This window comes from Oryctolagus cuniculus, chromosome 12 (genome assembly GCF_051225735.1).
Source record: "Oryctolagus cuniculus isolate XC-2025 breed Fujian yellow rabbit chromosome 12, ASM5122573v1, whole genome shotgun sequence".
Taxonomy (NCBI): domain Eukaryota; kingdom Metazoa; phylum Chordata; class Mammalia; order Lagomorpha; family Leporidae; genus Oryctolagus; species Oryctolagus cuniculus.
Window position 1 is genome coordinate 98906434 of NC_142878.1, and position 22252 is coordinate 98928685.

General features: G+C 40.6%; 1 protein-coding gene across 33 annotated transcripts in view; it reads left to right on the forward strand.

The window, feature by feature from the left end:
- LOC103346732 (NBPF family member NBPF4) overlaps nt 1-6164 on the forward strand; it is a 255956-nt gene extending 249792 nt beyond the window's left edge. For all 33 annotated transcript variants that reach the window (XM_089310687.1, XM_089310706.1, XM_089310700.1 and 30 more), the window contains one exon: nt 5169-6164. In XM_089310687.1, coding sequence (XP_089166813.1) covers nt 5169-5229 — 61 coding nt within the window. In that variant the 3' untranslated portion in view covers nt 5230-6164. The remainder of the gene's footprint in view (nt 1-5168) is intronic.
- Nucleotides 6165-22252: the final 16088 nt, after the last annotated feature.

The following is a 22252-nucleotide window of genomic DNA, read 5'->3' on the forward strand; positions in this document are numbered from 1 at the left end:
ACCTAGTTCTGCACTCCTAACTAGTGAATCAGTATATTTAAGTTCTTTCTCCCTCTGTTTCTATTCTTTCACTCTTTGTCTTTCCTTCTCTCTGTCACTTTGTCTTTCAAATAAACAAATGAATGTTTTAAAAAAGACAACCCTCTAATATTCACACAAAATATTATTTTCTAAATTAGACATAAGCACAGGGCTTCAAAAAATGTGTAGAGCAAGACAAGCTTAGACATTCTGACTTCTCCTACTAGTTTTGGGTCTGGTTTGCCGCAGTTTTTCTGGATCCTTGAGATGCATTGATAGCTCATTTGTTTGGTGCCTTTCTAATTTCTTGATGTAGGCACCTATTGCTATAGACTTTCCTCTTAACACTTTTTTGCTGTATCCCATAAGTTTTGATATGTTGTGTTGTTACCTTCATTTGCTTCCAAAAAGTTTTTGATTTCTCTTTTGATTTCTTCTATGACCCACTGTTCATTCAGGAGCATGTTGTTCAGTCTCCAGGTATTTGCATATGCTCTAGGAATTCCCGAGTTGCTAATTTCCAGCTTCATTCCATTGTGATCTGAGAAGATGCATTGTATGACTTGGATTCTTTTGAATTTGCTGAGACTTGTTTTATGGCCTCGTATGTGCTCAATCCTAGAGTTTCCATGCACTGCTGAGAAGAATGTACATTCTGCAAGTATAGGATTAAAGGTTCTGTAGATATCTGTTAAATCCATTTGGTCTGTAGTGTCGATTCAATCTGCTGTTTCCTTGTTGATTTTTCTGTCTGGTTGATCTGTCCATTACTGAAAGTGGAGTATTGAAGTCCCCCAATACTATTGTATTGGAGTCTAAGTCTCCCTTTAAGTTCCTTAACATATCTTTTAAATAACCAAGTGCCCTGTAATTAGGTGCATATAAGTTTATAATAGTTACATCTCCCTGTGGAATTGATGCCTTAATCATTATGTAGTGCCCCTCTTTGTCTCTCTTAACAGTTTTTGTGTTACAGTTTATTTTGTCTGATATTAAGATGGCTACACCAGCCCTTTTTTGGTTTCTGTTGGCGTGGAATATCTTTTTCCAACCTTTCACTTTCAGTCTGCATGCACTTTTGTTGGAAAGATGTGTTTCTTGTAAGCAGCAAATAGATGGGTTTCTTTTTTAATCCATTCAGCCAGTCTGTGTCTTTTAACTGGGGAGTTGAGGCCATTAACGTTCAGTGTGACTATTGATAAGTAGTGACTTTGCCCTGCCATTTTCCCAAAGATATTTCTAATATATACTTTGACTTTCTGTGATCTTTTACTGAGAAATTTTCTTCCTTTACCTTCTTTCGTATTGATGACCGTGTTTCTGTGTGTAACACATCTTTAAGCATCTTTTGCAGGGCTGGACAAGTGGTGACACATTCTTTCAATTTCTGTTTGCTGTGAAAGTTTTTTATTTCACCTTCATTCACAAATGAGAGCTTTGCAGGATATAATATCTAGGTTGGCAGATTCTCTCAGTACTTGGGTTTTTAATTTGTTCTATTGAATTCTTCATTTCATTTCAATTTCTTTTCAATATCTCAATTTCATGTTCTATTAAATTCCTCATTTCATTTTGATTCTTCAAGATTTCATTTTTACAAGAGAAATTTTCTGTCTTGTCCTTCATGGATTTCAGCAGTTCATGCATTTGTTTTAGATTACATCTCAATATTCTTATCATAAATTTTTTGTTCCATTTCTTGCATTTCTTCCATCTCATCATCTTCTTAATCTTGTATTGGAGTGTCATTTTCTTTCGGGAGCATCATGTTTTCTTCCTTTTTCTTGTTTCCTCGATTTTTCCGTTGTTGTTTGGCATTGTGGAAATATGCTTTGGTTTCTTCTTTTTTTTTCACTATGGTGGCTTTTCTTGTTATACTATGACTCTAGATTAAGTGGACTGTCTGTGGTTGGTGTGGCCAGAGAGCTCTGTTCAGTTCTTCAGGGTTAAGGGTGTGCTTAAGGTGACACACCCAGGTTTGGCGTGGTAAATCAATCTCCCTTTCCCCTACCTCTTTCTTTGTCTCTCTCTCTCTCTTTCTCTCTCTCTCTTTTTAATCAGAAGGGAAGTAATCAGCTGAACACTTCTCCTCGATGGCAATCAGTGCCTGAGCGCTATCCCCAGTGTATACAATATTCATCTGCTCTGTCCCAAGAACCACACAAAAGATCTGTGCAGTCCTCAGTGTAAGCTTAGAATCCCCTGCAATGTCTCTCACTGGGTAGCCAGGGCCTCCCGAGCTTGTGGCATCTCCCAACAAGACTACTCACATCTCAGCCAAACCATGAGTTCTCCCACACACCCCACACACCCTCCGTTGTGTTTTTTTTTTTTTTTTCACAGTCCTGGTTCATAAGTTCCACACATTCACTAGGTCTTAGTCTCTTGTTATTACTCCCCACCAGAGTCAGGTTTTTCCGCTTGGGTGGGCACAGCCCCAAGCTGGTGCAACTGTTATGTATGTCCAAAATGGCGCCTGCTGTATTGTCTCACTCGCTTTTGTAAGGTGTGTGGAGAGTGAATCGTGTCCATACCATCCCTTTTATTTTTTCTCTCTTCTAGTTAGGCTTGTGTACTTTCCCTCATGGGGCTACAAGCCTTGTTCCCTCTAGGTTCTTCCTGCTGCTTTTCCACCAGTGTCACGGGCTACTATGGTTTTGTCTCACCTCTCTTTCCAGCGCTAGTGCAGAGACAGCAGCTGGGGTCCCGAACCGTGGGAGTCCGTGCCCTCCACGTAGATCCACGGTGTCCCTCTAATTCCAGAAGACTTTCCTCTACTGTTTTTTCCCTATCTGTTCCCTAAGACTACACTGTCTCCACTTTTAATAAACTGTATTTTCCTGGACTTTCAGTGAGCTCCTTCCCTATTCCATCATCTTGGAACTTCCACCAACTTCTGTCTTTTTTATCTCTCAATGCCAATTTCAAATATTCAGGTAAAAATCTCGAAAATGAGTTATTTGACATTTTGTGATCTGATGGTTGTTTATAGCCCTTGTCTCTATTGTTAAGGAACATTGTTTTTTTTTTTTCTTCTTACTGTTTGTTGAACTCTTACTTAGTGTAGGATTAATTTTATGAGTATAAAGTAAACTGAAAGTAGATAATTGTAAATCTTGAGAGAGTGAATAAGAGAGGAAGGAGGAGGAAGTATAGGAGTGTGGACAGGGGGAAGGGTAGGATGGGAAGTCTCACCATGTTCCTAAATCTGTATATATGAAACGTATACACTTGAATAAATTAAAATAAAAAAGAGAATGAGTTAGTTATTGAACATGAGACCACAAAATAGAGCAGCTCATTGTAGTGAGTTAACTCGGGGCAAACCCATGAAGATCCAAGAAGATAAGCAAGGCCCAGGCCAATCTTTGCTCCAGTGATTCTAATTGAGAACGAGCCTCCTTGCCTTGGGCAAGTAAAGTGAGAAGGAGAGTGACCTCCCTCAGTCTGTCAGAGGGAAGATGAAAAACTTGAAGGCCAGGGGGGATGAAGTTCATGTTTAATAGATGGAAGGAAAGGAAAGGAATGGGATAAAGTAGGTGAGGACTGTTGAGCAGTTCTAAATGACGCTGTGCTTTTAGTAAACTCTGGGTACACTTTGAACTAGCTTGGATGCTTTGACCCAGTACCCTGGATTCTGTCTTCAATGGACAGGGAAAGGCCAACGTTCAATTTCCTGTCCTCTTGGTTAACTCCCTTGGAGTTTGACTTTATTCCTTTTTCTCCTGGACAAAACACTTGCCAGATTTCTCTCTAAGGCCTTATTCCTATTTCTATGTACTCAAGGTGACTCAACAGCCTCTTAAGACTATTGAAGCCTCCAGATTGAATTTTCTCCTCTCCATTCTTCAGATTTCTTTTTTTTTTTTTTTTTTTTTTGACAGGCAGAGTGGACAGTGAGAGAGAGAGACAGAGAAAAAGGTCTTCCTTTGCCGTTGGTTCACCCTCCAATGGCCGCCGCGGCTGGCGCGCTGCGGCCGGCACACCGCGCTGATCCGATGGCAGGAGTCAGGAGCCAGGTGCTTTTCCTGGTCTCCCATGGGGTGCAGGGCCCAAGCACCTGGGCCATCCTCCACTGCACTCCCTGGCCACAGCAGAGAGCTGGCCTGGAAGAGGGGCAACCGGGACAGAATCCGGCGCCCCGACCGGGACTAGAACCCGGTGTGCCGGCGCCGCTAGGCGGAGGATTAGCCTAGTGAGCCGCGGCGCCGGCCCATTCTTCAGATTTCTAAAAAAGAGCTGGAGACAAGGATTAAGAACAATTCTTATGTCTTTAGTTACATCTCTTTTGTTAAAGGACAGACTGGACTTGGATGTTTCTGAGATTACCGTTGGCTCACACATCTACTCTATTCCCATAGTCACCTATTCTTCCCTCTGAAACACAGAATTATAATAGTTGAATTTACTGAAGGAGGTCCCTTCGCTTTCAACTGTCTTTCTGAATGTGCATGATTGGTGCTAGGAACATCTATCCTTAAGAGATGGGAAAAAACATTGGCAAGACCATGGAGAAGGATTAGGAGGAAAATGGGTGTTATCACCAGCTTCTAGTTAGAAGAGTGCAGGACCAGGCCGGCGCCGTGGCTCACTTGGCTAATCCTCCACCTGCAGTGCCAGCACCCCTGGTTCTAGTCCCAGTTGGGGCGCCAGATTCTGTCCCGGTTGCTCCTCTTCCAGTCCAGCTATCTGCTGTGGCCCAGGAAGGCAGTGGAGGATGGCCCAAGTGCTTGGGCCCCGCACCCCATGGGAGACCAGGGCGGGTATGGAGGGGGAGCACCTGGCTCCTAGCTTCGGATCAGTGTAGCGCGCCGGTCATAGCAGCCATTTGGAGAATGAATCAACAGAAGGAAGACCTTTCTCTCTGTCTCTCTCTTTCTCTCACTGTCCAACTCTGCCTGTCCATAAAAAAAAAAAAGAAGTGTGCAGGACTCCCATATTCTGCATCACAGGCTGGACTCTAAGTTTAGGGAGGCATTCTACCTTGTAGGTATCATTTTCCCACTTCAGTCAACCTGAAGCTCATCTTCTCCACATGTTTCTCTGTCTCTGGCTTCTGTGACTACTGGGCAATCCCTCCAGACTCAGCTATCAGCAAGACCTGACCTCTTATTGAATTTCTCTCTCTTTCTCTGTCTCCCTCTCAGATATCAGGAACTGCTGGAGCTACAGGGACCTGCACTGGCTACAATGAAAGGGTGCAAATAAAAGTAGCTTTCCTCATTAATGAGCAACATCTTGATAGAAAATCCAGTCATGTCCTACCCTATCCACTCAAGATTTGTTCTCCATCAGGATGGAAGACATTGTTTCAGTCTCATATTATTGTTACCACCTAAGGACACCTAGGCCTGAGACCTTAACTTGGGCACCTCTCAATTCTCACCACATAACCAACAAGATCTGGCAACATCCAGGAGTAACACGCTAAGTCAGACAAGTGTTGCCTCCAGCTAGAAGCAGAGTTTTTGCTGTTCAGCCTGAATTGAATGAAGAAGCATTTGTCAGACAACTACAGAATGCTGAGCATTGACCAACGGGTGTGGCTTTGACAGAAATTGTCAATGACAACAAAAAGAAGCGGTATTTTTTGCTTAAAGAGTACGTTACTGTATTCCTTTAGTCCTGTGGAAACAAAAGCATCTCCTCGCCTTGTTGTCACTGACAATGGTGACATTACCTTGTTTTGGAGGGCATGTCAGTTTCTGGTCTCAGGAATTTGACAATTTCCTCATGATTCGCTTGGCCCTAAACATTACTCCCAAACAGTACTCCCTGTTACTTCACATCTGGAGGCAAAGCATGGACAGTTTGTCCATCAACATTACGGTCACACTAGGATTGGATATCAAGTTACAGTCATTTTGATATGTATCCAAAAGATACTTTACTCTTATATTATCAAGAACCGTAGAGACTGGCAATTGAAGAATGTATAGATACTCTATTCTCTATTGATTTTTCTGCAGAGATTTTGCCACCAATTACTCATCTCCGCCTGGATTGGTTCTTATATTCATTTGTGTACATTGGAAATCTTCTATTTTATTATTTCTATATACTAATATTTATTGAATTTCTGTAGTATAAGTGAACATCCCTTCTATTATTCCATACCAATAAATATTTTGTTTTGTTTGCTATCATTGTGGTCCTGGTAATTATTTAAATTAAGTATTACAGTCGCCAGCAGCGTGGCTCACTAGGCTAATCCTCCACCTGCAGCACCAGCACGCTGGGTTCTAGTCCCGGTCAGGGCGCTGGATTCTGTCCTGCTTGCTCCTCTTCCAGTCCAAGCTCTCTGCTTTGGCCTAGAAGGGCAGTGGAGGATACCTCAAGTGCTTGGGCCCTGTACCCACATGGAAGACCAGGAGGAAGCACCTGGCTCCTGGCTTTGGATTGGCGCAGCATGCCAGCCATGGCAGCCATTTGAGGGCTGAACTGATGGAAAGGAAGACCTTTCTCTCTGTCTCTCTCTCTCTCACTGTCTAACTCTGCCTGTCAAAAAATAAAATAAAATAAAATAAAATAAAATAAAATAAAATAAAATAAAATAAAAGTATTACAATCAATCCATTACTAACAAGATTGCTTTTGGTGAATATGGAAATATGCTTATTTCACTATTTATGTGATATTATAAATTCTCCCCAAGAGTGTGCTCTACTTAAAATATTGGGAGTTTGTTATTATCTTACCTTTTTTTTTTCAATAGAGAAACACTTTTCCTTTGACATTAGAATGAGCTAACACATACGTGTGAGCTACTGTTTAGATGCCTGTGTCACATCTCTCAGCATATTACAGCTGCTATAACAAAATACCACACTCTACTTAGCTTATGAGATACAGAAACTTACTTCTCGTAGTTCTGCATGCTGGGAGGTCTGTGGTATTTGATGAGGGCTCCTTTCCTGGTATAAATGGTTTCTTCGGTGTATATCCTCACATGATAGCAGGTCAAGGTAGCTCCTGGCAGCCTACATTTTAAGAGAACTAATGATATTCATGAGGGCTCTGCCCTGATGATTTGATGAACTCTCAAAAGATGCCACTCCTAATACTAAGACTTTAGAGGTTAGTATTTGCACCTATTCATTTAAGAGTCCACACACACACTTGGATCATGCCACCCCCTCTCTGATCTGACGAGCCAGGGGGGAAGCAGAAGGAGGATAGAGAGATAGGATATGGAAATTGGGGAGGGATAAGGATGGTGAGGTAAATATCAAATATTTTCCTCCTTGGGCAAAAATGTCTGTCCTTCTTTCTGACCTCCATCTCATTCAAATCTGTGATCACCCCTCACTCTGGTCTCCATCCCTCAGCCTTCTTTCTTTCCACAAAATAGCCATGCAGCCCTGCTGTCTTCCCCTGGTGCTGCAGACTCTGCATTTTTACTGATACTCTCCAAGTCCCAGTGCCTGAGGACTCTACCCTCCCACCCCAATTCTCCACAGACTCTTGTCTTCTGGTTTTAGAGGGCCCAAAGCACAAGAATGTCCCTGTGAAATGCACATACAGATGGAGTGGTTGGATCCCTCTGCTAGCTGGAAGCCAGCTGTGCCAGCCAGTTCTTTCCTGAAGAGATGTGTGAAGACCACAAGATTGCATTAGATGTGCAGGATGTGTTTAGACACCACACTGATAATGTTCTTGTCACTGAACCCTGAATCTATTAATCCATCACATTATTGCAATTTATTTCAGTTTTTTTCATTATCATTGCCTAGAATGCATATCTGGCTTTACACATTTTTAACCCTAACAAAAATGCTTGCACTGCTCTAACCCAGGAACCCAGAACTCCAGTCCTGGTGCAATCTATAGACATGCTTGCTCCTATGCCCAAGCAATGAAGACCAATGGCCACATTGTGTCCAGGGGTCAAAACCTGGAAACAACCTAAATACCCACCATTACTAGGATGAAGAATCATGCTGTGGCATGTTATTAGCAATGAAAATGTCTGAATACTTGATAATTACTACACTCAACACTGTGAGAAAAAAACCATTGAGTGCACACAAGTGTAACAGCAAACTCCAATATTAAAACTACATTCTTTTCTGTGGACTCTGATTAGGACTCTGGTTACATATCAAAATTAAACAATACAAATGTAGAATTAGTTAGGTCAAACGAGCTCTATGGAAGCGTCCTCAAGGGCATTCTAGTTTGAGACTCAATTTGAGAAACTGGCCTAATCAATCCTAAGAGCAGGCATACAAAATATTGAAAGAGAGATACTACAATTTCCCACATACTTTTTACCTGATAAAAGCAAATGTAGTTTTTAAAAGAAATTTAAAACAATTACCCAGATAGAATCAAAAAGAAGATTCAACATTTTTAGACGTTGGTCTTCTGTTATTTGGATATTGAAGCCTTTCTGGTTTTTGTGCATTTTTTATCTTTCATTTTTTTATAAATATAAATTAAACATGGAACAGCCTCTAACACTCAGGTGGGAGAAGAGGATAGAGTTCCTGGCTCCTGGCTTTGGCCTCCCCCAGATCTAGCTGCTGGAGCCATTTTGTATTTGGGGAATGAATCAGTCTGTCTCTCTTTATATCTCTGTTCCATGACTTTCAAATAAATAAATAAATCTGTCTTTTATAAAAGCCAAATTGATTTAAAATGTTCTAAAGTTACTGGCAGTAAGATGACTAGGTCTCTGAATGTCATAGTAATTCTCAATATTAGAATAACCGGTCCCACCAATACATATGATTCCCTTCTTTACATGGTAAAGAATGGTTATGGCTGGCGCTGCAGCTCACGTGGCTAATCTGCCACCTGTGGCGCCAGCACCCCGGGTTCTAGTCCCGGTTGGGGTGCCAGTTTCTGTCCCGGTTGCTCCTCTTCCAGTCCAGCTCTCTGCTGTGGCCCGGGAGGGCAGTGGAAGATGGCCCAAGTGCTTGGGCCCTGCGCCCACATGGGAGACCAGGAGGAAGCACCTGGCTCCTGGCTTCGGATCGGTGCAGTGCTCCGGCCACAGCGCACTGGCCATAGTGGCCATTTGAGGGGAGAACCAACAGAAAGGAAGACCTTTCTCTCTGTCTCTCTCGCTCACTGTCTAACTCTGCCTGTCCAAAAAAAAAAAAAAAAAGATTGATTGGCTATAAGAATAACTTGCCCAGAGGTTTAGTTACTTAAAATTTATACATCTAATATTCCATTCTTATCACAATTACTACTAGCTCCCAGATGAGGCTCCAGAACTATATTTCCTGATAACGAAAGTAAGAAGAAAGTGACTCTCTGAATATATGATTATATCAAGGACCAGGAGGTTCCAAGATGGCAGAATAGGGAGGGAGCTTACTGATCTAGTCCAGGAGTACATAGTTTAATAAAAGTGGAGATAGTGTAGTTTCAGGGAAGAGTTAGGGAAAAAAAACAGCAGATGAAACTCTTTCGTAATTAGAGGGACACAGTGGACCTACGTGGATGACATGGGTGCCCAGCAGCCGAGAGCATCTTCACCAGCGCTGCAAAGTGAGTTGAGATGAGACTGCAGTAGCCTGAGACACTGGTGGAAAAGTGGCAGGAAGAGCCTAGAGGGAACGAGGCTGAAGACCCCATGGGGGAAAGTACACCACCCTAACTAATGAGAGAAAAAATAAAAGGGATGGTACAGATACGATTGGTACAGATACAGATACTTTCTCCAGTCACCTTACAAAGGTATATGAGCCTGTAGAGTGGGCACCATTTTAGACATATGTAACAGCTGCGCCAGTTCTAGGCTGTGCCCAGCAATCAGCTGAGCAGAAAAACCTGACTCTCATGGGGAGTAATAACAGGAGACTAAGACCTAGTGACTGTGTGGAGCTTCTGAAATGGGACTGTGAAAAAAAAAAACAAACTGAGGGTGTGTGGAGAACTCACAGTGAGGGTGAGACTTTGAGTAGTCTCGGTCGGAGTTGCCACAAGCTGGGGCAGCACTGGCTAGCCGGTGAGAGACATTGCTGTGGAATCTGACTTACACTGAGGACTGCACAGATCCTTTGTGTGGTCCTTGGGACAGAGCAGAGAAATATACCCACTGGGGCTAGCACTCAGGCACTGATCGCCATCAAGGAGAAGAGCTCAGCTGAGCAGAATTACCTCCCTTCTGATTAAAAAGAGAGAGAGAGAGAGGGAGTTACCATGCCAAATCTGGGTGTCACCTTAGCCACACCCTTAACCCTGAAGAACTGAACAGAGCTCACTGGCTACACTCACCACAAGCCTCCAGAGATTCACTGAGAGCAGGCAGTCCACTTACCTACAGAGTGTAGTACAACGAAAAAAGCTGCCACAGTAGAAAAAAAAAAAGAAGAAACCAACGAGTATCCCCACAAATGCCGAACAACAAATGCAACAACTGAGGAAACAAGAATAAGGAAGACAACATGACACTCCCAAAAGAACATGACACTTCAATACAAGATTATGAAGATGATGAGGTAAAAGAAATGTAAGAAATAGAACTCAAAAAATTGATAAAAATATGTAGAAGTAATCAAAAACAAATGCATGAACTACTGAAATCCATGCAAGACATGACAGAAAATCTCTCTCGTGAAAATGAAATCTTAAGGAGGAATCAAAATGAAATGAGAAATTAATAGACCATGAAATTGAGATATTGAAATCAAAATGAAATGAAGAATTCAATAGAACAAATAAAAGACACATTTGAGAGCCTTAAAAACAGAATCAGTGAGGCAGAAGAGAGAATATTGGAGTTAGAAGACAGAGCATGGGATAGTATACAGTCAAACCAAAGACAAGAAGAGGAAATTAGAAATCTAAAAAATATTGTTGGGAATCTACAAGATGCTATTAAAAAAAAACAACACTTGGGTTCTAGGAGTTCCTGAAGGCATGAGAGAGAGAAAGGATTAGAAGGCCTTTTTAGTGAGATACTAGCAGAAAACTAACCGGGTTTGGAGAAAGAAAGACGTCCAAGTACAGGAAGCACATAGAACTCCCAATAAACATGACCAGAAAAGATCCTCACCAGGACACATTGTAATCAAACTCACCACAGTGAAACATAAAGACAAGTTTCTCAAATGTGCAAGAGAGAAATGCCAGATTACTCTCAGAGGATCTCCAATTAGACTCACAGCAGACTTCTCATAAGAAACCCTACACTCCCCCCTCTTGTCTCTCTTCTCTCTGCTCTCTCTCTTCTCTCCTTGCTAGCTCCTCTCCTATCTTTCTCTCTCTACACTCTCCTTCTCTCTTTTTCCCTCTTTGTCCCTTCCCTCCAGTCTGCTGGGTTTTCCCCAATAAAACCCTCCCTTAAAAAAAAAAAGAAAAAGAAACCCTACAGGCTAGGAGGGAATGGCAAGATATAACACAAGTACTAAGAGAAAAATCTGTCATCCCAGATATTATATCCTGCAAGGTTGGTTCAACATTTGTAAATCAATAAATGTGATATACCACATTAACAAACTGCTGAATAAAAAATATATGATTATCTCGATAGATGCAGAGAAAGCATTTGACAAAATGCAACACCCTTTCATGATGAAAACTCTTAGCAAATTGGGTATAGAAGAAACATTCCTCAACACAATCAAGGCAAATTATGACAAAGACATGGCCAACATCCTATTGAATGGGGAGAAGTTGAAAGTATTCCCACTGAGATCCAGTTCCAGACAGGGATGTCCACTCTCACCCTTGCTATTCAATATAGTACTGGACGTTTTAGCCAGAACCATTAGGCAAGAAAAAAAAATGAAAGGGATACAAATTGGGAAGGAAGAAGTCAAACTATCCCTATTTGCAGAAGGCATGTTAGTTGATCCAAAGAACTCCACTAAGAGATTATTGGAATTCATTGGTAAAGTAGCAGGATAAAAAATCAATACACAAAAATCAACAGCCTTTGTATACATAATGTCATGGCTGATAAAGAGCTGCTAAGATCAATCCCATTCACAATAGTTTCGAAAAAATGAAATATCTTGGAATAAACTTAACCAAAAAAGTCAAAGATCTCTATGATGATAATTATAAAATTTAAAGAAAGAAATAGAAGAAGATACAAAAAATGGAAAAAATATTCCATGTTCATGGATTGGAAGAATCAATATCATCAAAATGTCCATCCATACAAAAGCAAATTACAGATTCAATGCGATACTATTCATAACACAAAGATATTATTCTCAGATCTAGAAAAAAAGATGCTGAAATTCATATAGAAGTACATGAGACCTCGAATAGATAAAGCAATCTTAAAAAAAAAAAACAGAGCTGGATGCATCACAATACAAGACTTCAAGACATATTATAGGGCAGTTATCCCATCAAACAGCGTGGGACTGGTACAAAACCAGATGGATAGACCAATGGAACAGAATAGAAACACCAGAAATCAATCCAAACATCAACAACCAGCTTATATTTGATCGAGGAGCTAAAACCAACTCCTGGAGCAAAGTCTATTGAACAAATGGTGCTGGGAAAACTGGATCTCGACATGCAGAAGCATGAAGCAAGACCACTACCTTACACCTTACACAAAAATCCACTCAACATGGATTAAAAAACTAAATCTATGACCTGACGCCATCAAATTATTAGAGAACATTGGAGCAACCCTGCAAGGTATTGCACAGGCAAAGACTTCTTGGAAAAGACCCCAGAGGCACAGACAGCCAAAGGCAAAATTAACAACTGAGATTGCATCAAATTGAGAGGTTTCTGTACTGCAAAAGAAACAGTCAGGAAAGTGAAGAGGCATCTCACAGAACGGAAGCAATATTTGCAAATTATGTAACTGATGAAGGATTAATATCCAGAATCTAAAAAGTGATCAAGAATCTTCAACAACAAGGCAAACAATCCACGTAAGAGATGGGCCAAGGACTGAAACAGACATTTATCAAAAGAGAAAATCCAAATGACCAACAGACACATGAAAAAATGTTCAGGGAGGAGAGAACTTCCACTTTGACTATGACCTTATCTAAATAAGATCGGAGTCGTCGAACTCAAAAGGCTTTCATAGCCTTGGCAACTCATGACAGGAGCCTAGGGTGATTACTGACGCCATAAGCAGGAGTGTCAATTTGTTAAGTCAACAACAGGAGTCACTGTGCACTTATTCCTCATGTAGGATGTCTGACCTTAATGTGTTGTTCAATGTGAATTAATGCTATAACTAGTACTCAAACAGTACTTTACACTTTGTGTTTCTGTGTGGGTGCAAACTGTTGAAATCTTTACTTAGTATATACTCAATTGATCTTCTGTATATAAAGATAATTGAAAATGAATTTTGTGAATGGGATGGGAGAGGGAGAGGGAGATACTGTGACAAAAACTGTCCTACATGAAGGATCTCTGTGAGTGAGACCCCAGTGAAGAAAGTGGTACTTTTCTCTGTAGGGAGGAGAGAATTTCCACTTTGCTTATGGATTTGTCTAAATATTGAAGGGGTTTGTGGATTCAAAAGGCTTCCATAGCCTACGCAGCTCATGTCAAGAGCCTTGGGTGATCACTGAAGTCATTCATAAGAGTGTTAGTTGTTAAATTAACAAGTCATTGTACACTAACTTCCCATGCAGGACCTCAAAGATTGTATTTTGAGAGCTAATAGTAAAATTTGTTCTCAAAGGTATACTACATTTTATTGTATTAAATAGAGGATATTCTTATGTCTCATAAGTTTTAGATAAGCCAAGTGCCGAACTTCATTGTTTGTTTCCTTAGGCGCTTCCTCAGTTAATGATAAAACTTGTTTTCAGAGGTGGAGCCAAGATGGCGGAATAGTGAGGGCACGTGCCGATAGTCCGGGAAAAGATAGTTTAGTAAAAGTGGAGTTACTGTAGCCACAGGAAAAGGCTCAGGGAAAAAAATTGCAGAGGAAACTCTTCTGGATCTAGTGGATGTGACACGGAGGACCTGCGGGGAGAGCAGGGTTGCCCACTGCGTGGAAGCCGAGCCACGGGACCCGCGCCGCCGCAGAAGCCAAGCCGCAGAAGCCACGCCGCCACAGAAGCCGGGCCGCAGAAGGCACGCCACAAGTGTCTGCGTGCCAGCGCTGGAAGGGGAGGTGAGATAAAAACCTCGGTAACCCAAGACATTGGCGGGGAAAGGCAGAAAGAGCCTAGAGGGAATGAAAGCCCCACTGGGGAAAGTTCACCAGGTGGACTGGAGGAGAGAGAAAACAAACAAATAAGGGGAACCGGCATGGACATTAGCCTCTCTCTCCACTCACCTTACAAAGCCGAGCAAGACAAAGAGCAGGCGCCATTTTATGTATGTAAAGAGGTGCCGGCCATTAGCCAAGCAGCAAAACCTGACTCTGGTGGGGAGAAATAACAAGAGGTTAAGACTTAGTTAGTGAAAGTGAGGAGCTAATGAACTGAGACTGTGAAAATCTGAGGAGAGGGCAAGAGAACTCACCGAGTACACAAACTCGGTAACTTGGGCAAACTGGTGAGAGACTGTTGAGAAATTTGAGACCACACTGAGGGCTACATAAACTCTTTGTGTGGTTCCAGGGGTAACCAGACAAATACCCACAGGGGCCAGATTTCATACATCAGCTAACCTCAATTCCACTCAGCTGTGTGGAATTACTTCCCAACTGAGTCAGAAAAGAGAGAGAGAGAGAGAGTGAGCGCGCGTGCAAGTGGGAGAACAATCTGGGTGAGTCACCTTTGGCACACCCTTAACCCTGAAGAACCAAACAGAGCTCTCTGGCCACACCCATCACAGCCTGTAATGATCCATCAAAAGCAGACAGTCCACTTAATCTAAAGTCACAGTATAACAAGAAGAAACCAAAGAATATCTCCAATATGCCAAACAACAAATGCAGAAACCGAGGTAACAAGAACAAGGAAAACACTATGACGCCCCCAAATGAAATAGACATCCCAATTCAAGATTATGAAGATGATGAGATAGAAGAAATGCAAGAAGCAGATCTCAAAAAAATTGATAAGAACATTAAGAGGTTCTCAAAAACAAATTCTTGAACTACAGAAATCCTTAATGGACAAGATACAAAATCTCTCTCGTGAAAATGAAATATTAAGGAGGAATCAAAATGAAATGAAACAACTAGTAGAACATGAAACTGTGATAGTGATCATAATGAAATGAAGAATTCAATTGATCAAATGACAAACACATTAGAGAGCCTTAAAAACAGAATGAGTGAAGCAGAAGAGGGAATATTGGACTTAGAAGACAGAGAACAGGAAAGTATACAGTCAAACCAAAGAAAAGAAGAGGAAATTAGAAATCTAAAAAATATTGTCGGGAATCTTCAGGATATTATTTAAAAAACCAACATTCGGGTTCTAGGAGTTCCTGAAGGCATGGAGAGGGAGAAAGGATTAGAAGGCCTTTTTAGTGAGATATTAGCAGAAAATTTCCCAGGTTTGGAGAAGAATGGAGACATCCTAGTACAGGAAGTCATAGAACTCTTAATAAACATGACCAAAAGAGATTCTCACCATGACACGTTGTAATTAAACTCACCGCAGTGAAACATAAAGAAAAGATCCTAAAATGTGCAAGAGAGAAACATCAGATTACTCTCAGAGGATCTCCAATCAGACTCACAGCTGACTTCTCATCAGAAACCCTACAAGCTAGGAGGAAATGGCAAGAGATAGCCCAGGTACTAAGAGAGAAAAACTGCCAGCCCAGAATATTATAACCTGCAAAGCTCTCATTCGTGAACGAAGGTGAAATAAAGACCTTTCACAGCAAACAGAAATTGAAAGAATTTGTTGCCACTCATCCAGCCCTACAAAAGATGCTTAAAGATGTGTTACACACAGAAACATGGTCATCAATATGAAAGAAGATAAACGAAGGAAACCTCACAGCAAAAGATCACAGGAAGTTCAAAACATACATTAGAAAATATCTTTGGCAAATGGCAGGGCAAAGTTACTACTTATCAATAGTCACATTGAACATTAATGGCCTGAACTGTCCAGTTGAAAGACACTGATTGGCTGACTGGGTTAAGGAACAAAAGCCATCTATTTGCTGCTTACAAGAAACACATCTTTCCAGCAAAGATGCATACAGACTGAAAGTGAAAGGCTGTAAAAAGATATACCATGCCAACAGCAATGAAAAAAGAGCGGGCATAGCCATCTTAATATCAGACAACATAAACTTTACCAAAAAAACTGTTAGGAGAGACAAAGAGGGGCACTATATAATGATCAAGGGATCGATTCAACAGGAAGATATAACGATTATCAATGTATATGCACCTAATTACAGGGCACCAGTTTATTTAAAAGATCTGTTAAGGGACTTAAAGGGAGACTTAGACCCCAATACAATAGTACTGGGGGACTTCAATACTCCACTCTCAGAAATAGACAGATCAATAGGACAGAAGATCAACAAGGATACAGTAGATTTAAACGACACTATAGCCCAAATGGATCTAACAGATATATACAGAACTTTCAATCCTACAGCTAAAGATTTTACATTCTTCTCAGCAGTACATGGAACCTTCTCTAGGATTGACCACATACTAGGCCATAAAGCAAGTCTCAGCAAATTCAAAAGAATTAGAATCATATCATGCAGCTTCTCAGACCATAAAGGAATGAAGTTGGAAATTAGCAATTCAGGAATCCCTAGAGCATATGCAAACACTTGGAGATTGAATAACATGCTCCTGAATGAACAATAGGTCATAGAAGAAATTAAAAGAGAAATCGAAAATTTTCTGGAAGTAAATGAGGATAACAGCACAACATACCAAAACTTATGGGACGCAGCAAAAGCAGTGTTAAGAGGAAAGTTTATATCAATAGGTGCCTACATCAAGAAATTGGAAAGGCACCAAATAGATGAGCTTTCAATGCATCTCATGGATCTAGAAAACCTGCAGCAAACCAGAACCAAATCTAGTAGGAGAAGAGAAATAATTAAAATCAGAGAAGAAATCAACAGGATTTAATCAAAAAACTTACAAAAAATCAGCCAAACGAGGAGCTGTTTTTTTGAAAAAATAAACAAAATTGACACCCCATTGGCCCAACTAACTAAAAAAAGAAGAGAAAAGACCCAAATCAATAAAATCAGAGATGAAAAAGGAAACGTAACAACAGACACCACAGAAATAAAAAGAATCATCAGAAATTACTACAAGGACTTGTATGCCAGCAAACAGGGAAACCTATCAGAAATGGATAGATTCCTGGATTCGTGCAACCTACCTAAATTGAACCAGGAAGACATAGAAAACCTAAACAGACCCATAACTGAGACAGAAATTGAAACAGTAATAAAAGCCCTCCCAACAGAGAAAAGCCCAGGTCCAGATGGATTCACTGCTGAATTCTACCAGACATTTAAAGAAGAACTGACTCAAATTCTTCTCAAACTATTCAGAACAATCGAAGAAGAGGGAATCCTCCCAAATTCTTTCTATGAAGCCAGAATCACCTTAATTCCTATGCCAGAAAAAGATGCAGCATTGAAAGAGAATTACAAACCAATATCCCTGATGAACATAGATGCGAAAATCCTCAAGAAAATTCTGGCCAATAGAATGCAACAACACATCAGAAAAATCATCCACCCAGACCAAGTGGGATTTATCCCTGGTATGCAGGGATGGTTCAATGTGTGCAAAATAATCAATGTGATACACCACATTTAAAAGACTGCAGAAGTAAAACCATATGATTATCTCAATAGATGCCAAGAAGGCATTTGATAAAATACAACACCCTTTCATGATGAAAACTCTAAGCAAACTGGGTATGGAAGGAACATTCCTCAATACAATCAAAGCAATATATGAAAAACCCATGGCCAATATCCTATTGAATGGGGAAAAGTTGGAAGCATTTCCACTGAGATCTGGTACCAGACAGGGATGCCCACTCTCACCACTGCTATTCAATATAGTGCTGGAAGTTTTAGCCAGAGCTACTAGGCAAGAAAAAGAAATTAAAGGGATACAAATTGGGAAGGAAGAACTCAAACTATCCCTCTTTGCAGATGATATGATTCTTTATTTAGGGGATTCAAAGAACTCTACTAAGAGACCATTGGAACTCATAGAAGAGTTTGGCAAAGTAGCAGGATATAAAATCAATGCACAAAAATCAACAGCCTTCTAAGATCAATCCCATTCACAATAGCTACAAAAACAATCAAATACCTTGGAATAAATTTAACCAAGGACATTAAAGATCTCTACAATGAAAATTACAAAACCTTAAAGAAAGAAATAGAAGAGGATACCAAAAAATGGAAAAATATTCCATGCTCATGGATTGGAAGAATCAATATCATCAAAACGTCCATTCTCCCAAAAGCAATTTATACATTCAATGCAATACCAATCAAGATACCGAAGACCTTCTTCTCAGATCTGGAAAAATGATGCTGAAATTCATATGGAGACACAGGAGACCTCGAATAGCTAAAGCAATCTTGTACAACAAAAACGAAGCTGGAGGCATCACAATACCAGATTTCAGGACATACTACAGGGCAGTTGTAATCAAAACAAAATGGTACTGGTACAGAAACAGATGGATAGACCAATGGAACAGAATTGAAACATCAGAAACATCCAAACATCTACAGCCAACTCATATTTGATCAAGGGTCCAAAACCAATCCCTGGAGTAAGGACAGTCTATTCAATAAATGGTGCTGGGAAAATTGGATTTCCACGTGCAGAAGCATGAAGCAAGACCCCTACCTTTCACCTTACACAAAAATCCACTCAACATGGACTAAAGACTTAAATCTACGACCTGACACCGTCAAATTATTAGAGAGCATTGGAAAAACCCTGCAAGATATAGGTACCGGCAATGACTTCTTGGAAAACACCCCAGAAGCACAGGCAGTCAAAGCCAAAATTAACATTTGGGATTGCATCAAATTGAGAAGTTTCTGTACTGCAAAAGAAACAGTCAGGAAAGTGAAGAGACAACCGACAGAATGGGAAAATATATTTGCAAACTATGCAACAGATAAAGGGTTAATAACCAGAATCTACAATGAGATCAAGAAACTCCACAACATCAAAACAAACAGCCCACTTAAGAGATGGGCCAAGGACCTCAATAGACATTTTTCAAAAGAGGAAATCCAAATGGCCAACAGGCACATGAAAAAATGTTCAAGATCACTAGCAATCAGGGAAATGCAAATCAAAACCACAATGAGGTTTCACCTCACCCCAGTTAGAATGGCTCACATTCAGAAATCTACCAACAATAGATGCTGGAGAGGATGTGGGGAAAAAGGGACACTAACCCACTGTTGGTGGGAATGCAAACTGGTTAAGCCACTATAGAAGTCAGTCTGGAGATTCCTCAGAAACCTGAATATAACCCTACCATTCAACCCAGCCATCCCACTCCTTGGAATTTACCCAAAGGAAATGAAATTGGCAAACAAAAAAGCTGTCTGCACCTTAATGTTTATTGCAGCTCAATTCACAATAGCTAAGACCTGGAACCAACCCAAATGCCCATCAACAGTAGACTGGATAAAGAAATTATGGGACATGTACTCTATAGAATACTATACAGCAGTCAAAAACAATGAAACCCAGTCATTTGCAACAAGATGGAGGAGTCTGGAAAACATCATGCTGAGTGAACTAAGCCAGTCCCAAAGAGACAAATATCATATGGTCTCCCTGATTGGCAACAACTAACTGAGCACCAAAGGGGAAACCTGTTGACGTGAATTGGACACTATGAGAAACAGTGACTTGATCAGCTCTTGTCCTGACTGTTGATGTACAATGTAATACTTTATACATGTTAGTATTTTTTTTGTTCTAGTACTATTGGTTGAACTCTATAATTAACACACAATTATTCTTAGGTGTTTAAATTTTAACTGAAAAGTGATCCCTGTTAGGAATTTGGAAAACATTATGCTGAGTGAAATAAGTCAGTCCCAAAGGGACAAATATCATATGTTCTCCCTGATCAGTGACAACTAACCAAGCACCAAAAAGGAAACTGGTTAAAGTGAAATGAACACTATGAAAAACGGTGACTTGATCAGCCCTTGCCCTGACTGTTGATGAACAACTTAATACATTATCCCTCTTAGTATTTTTTTGTTTGTTCTACTTAATACTTTTGGTTGAATACTGTAATCAATACACAGTTATTCTTAAGTGTTGAAATTTAATTGAAAAGTGATTGCTGGTAAATATAAGAATGGGAATAAGAGAGGGAAGAGATGTGCAATTTGGGACATGCTCAAGCTGACTTGCCCCAAACAGTAGAGTTAGAAACATACCAGGGGATTCCAATTCAATCCCATGAAGGCAGCATGTACCAATGCCATCTCACTAGTCCAAGTGATCAATTTCTGTTCACAATTGATCATAATGATAGGACTAAGAGCCAAAGAGATTACATAAATAAGACTAGTGTCTGCAAATATTAACTGATAGTATAAAAAAGAGAGAGAACGATCCAACATGGGAAGTGAGATACGTAGCAGACTCATAGAATGGCAGATGTCCTAAACAGCACTCTGGCCTCTGAATCAGCCCTTAAGGCATGTGAATCTGGCTGAAAAGCCCATGAGAGTATTTCAGGCATGGAAAGCCAAGACACTCTAGCAAAAAAAAAAAAAATGACCTAAATGAAAGATCTCCATGAGTGAGATCCCAGTGGAAAGAACAGGTCATCAAAGAAGGAGGTACCTTTCTCTGAAGGGAGGAGAGAACTTTCATTCTGACTATGACCTTGCCTAAATATGATCAGAGTCAGTGAACTCAAAAGGCTTCCATAGCCTTGACAACTATGACAAGAGCCTAGGGTGATTACTGATGCCATAAACAAGAGTGTCAATTTGTTAAGTCAACAACAGGAGTCACTGTGCACTTACTCCTCATGTAGGATCTCTGTCCTTAACGTGCTATACAGTGTGATTTAATGCTATAACTAGTACTCAAACAGTATTTTTCACTTTGTGTTTCTGTGTGGGTGCAAACTGTTGAAATCTTTACTTAATGTAGGCTAAACTGATCTTCTGTATATAAAGAGAATTGAAAATGAATCTTGATGTCAATGGAAGGGGAGAGGGAGCGGGAAAGGGGAGGGTTGCTGTTGGGAGGGAAGTTATGAGGGGGAAGCCATTGTACTCCATAAGCTGTACTTCGGAAATTTATATTCATTAAATAAAAGTTAAAAAAAAATTTAAAAAACTTGTTTTCAAAACAAAAAGTGTATTATCACAAAAAATAAAGAAAAATAAGAAAGAAAGAAGGGTGGGAAAGAGGGAGGGATGAAGGGAGGAAGGCAGGATGTGGTGAGATGTGTCATTATGTTCTTAAAATTGTATGTATGGGGCCGGCGCCGCAGCTCACTAGGCTAATCCTCCATCTAGCGGCGCCGGCACACCGGGTTCTAGTCCCGGTTGGGGCGCCAGATTTTGTCCCGGTTGCCCCTCTTCCAGGCCAGCTCTCTGCTGTGGCCAGGGAGTGCAGTGGAGGATGGCCCAGGTGCTTGGGCCCTGCACCCCATGGGAGACCAGGAAAAAGCACCTGGCTCCTGGCTCCTGCTATTGGATCAGCGCGGTGCGCCGGCCGCAGCGCGCTGGCCGCGGCGGCCATTGGAGGGTGAACCAATGGCAAAGGAAGACCTTTCTCTCTGTCTCTCTCTCTCACTGTCCACTCTGCCTGTCAAAAAAAAAAATAAAAATAAAAAAATAAAAAAATAAAAAAAATTGTATGTATGAAATACGTACAATTTGTTCAATTATATAAATTAAAAAATTAAATAAAATAAGATGGCTTAATGAAGGACAACCTGGTGGGGAAAAATAACAGAAAACTTCTCTAATTGGAGGGGAAAAAAGAAGACCAATACAGGAAGCACACAGAACTAATAGATATGACCAGAATAGTTCTTCATCATGGTACATTGTAGTCAAACTTTCCACAGCAAAACCTAAAGAAAAGATTCTAAAATGTGCACAAAAGAAATGTCAGATTGCTTTCAGAGATCTCCAATGAGACTCACAGCTGACTTCTCATCAGAAATCCTACAGACTAGGAGAGAGTGGCAAGATATAGTCTAAGTCTTAAGAGACAAAAAGTGTCAACCCAGAACTCTGTACTCTGCAAAGCTCTCAATAATGAATGAAGGCAAAATAAAGACCTTCCACAACAAATAGAAATTGAAAGAATTTGTCACCATTCATCCAGCCTAAAAAAGATGCTTAAGGA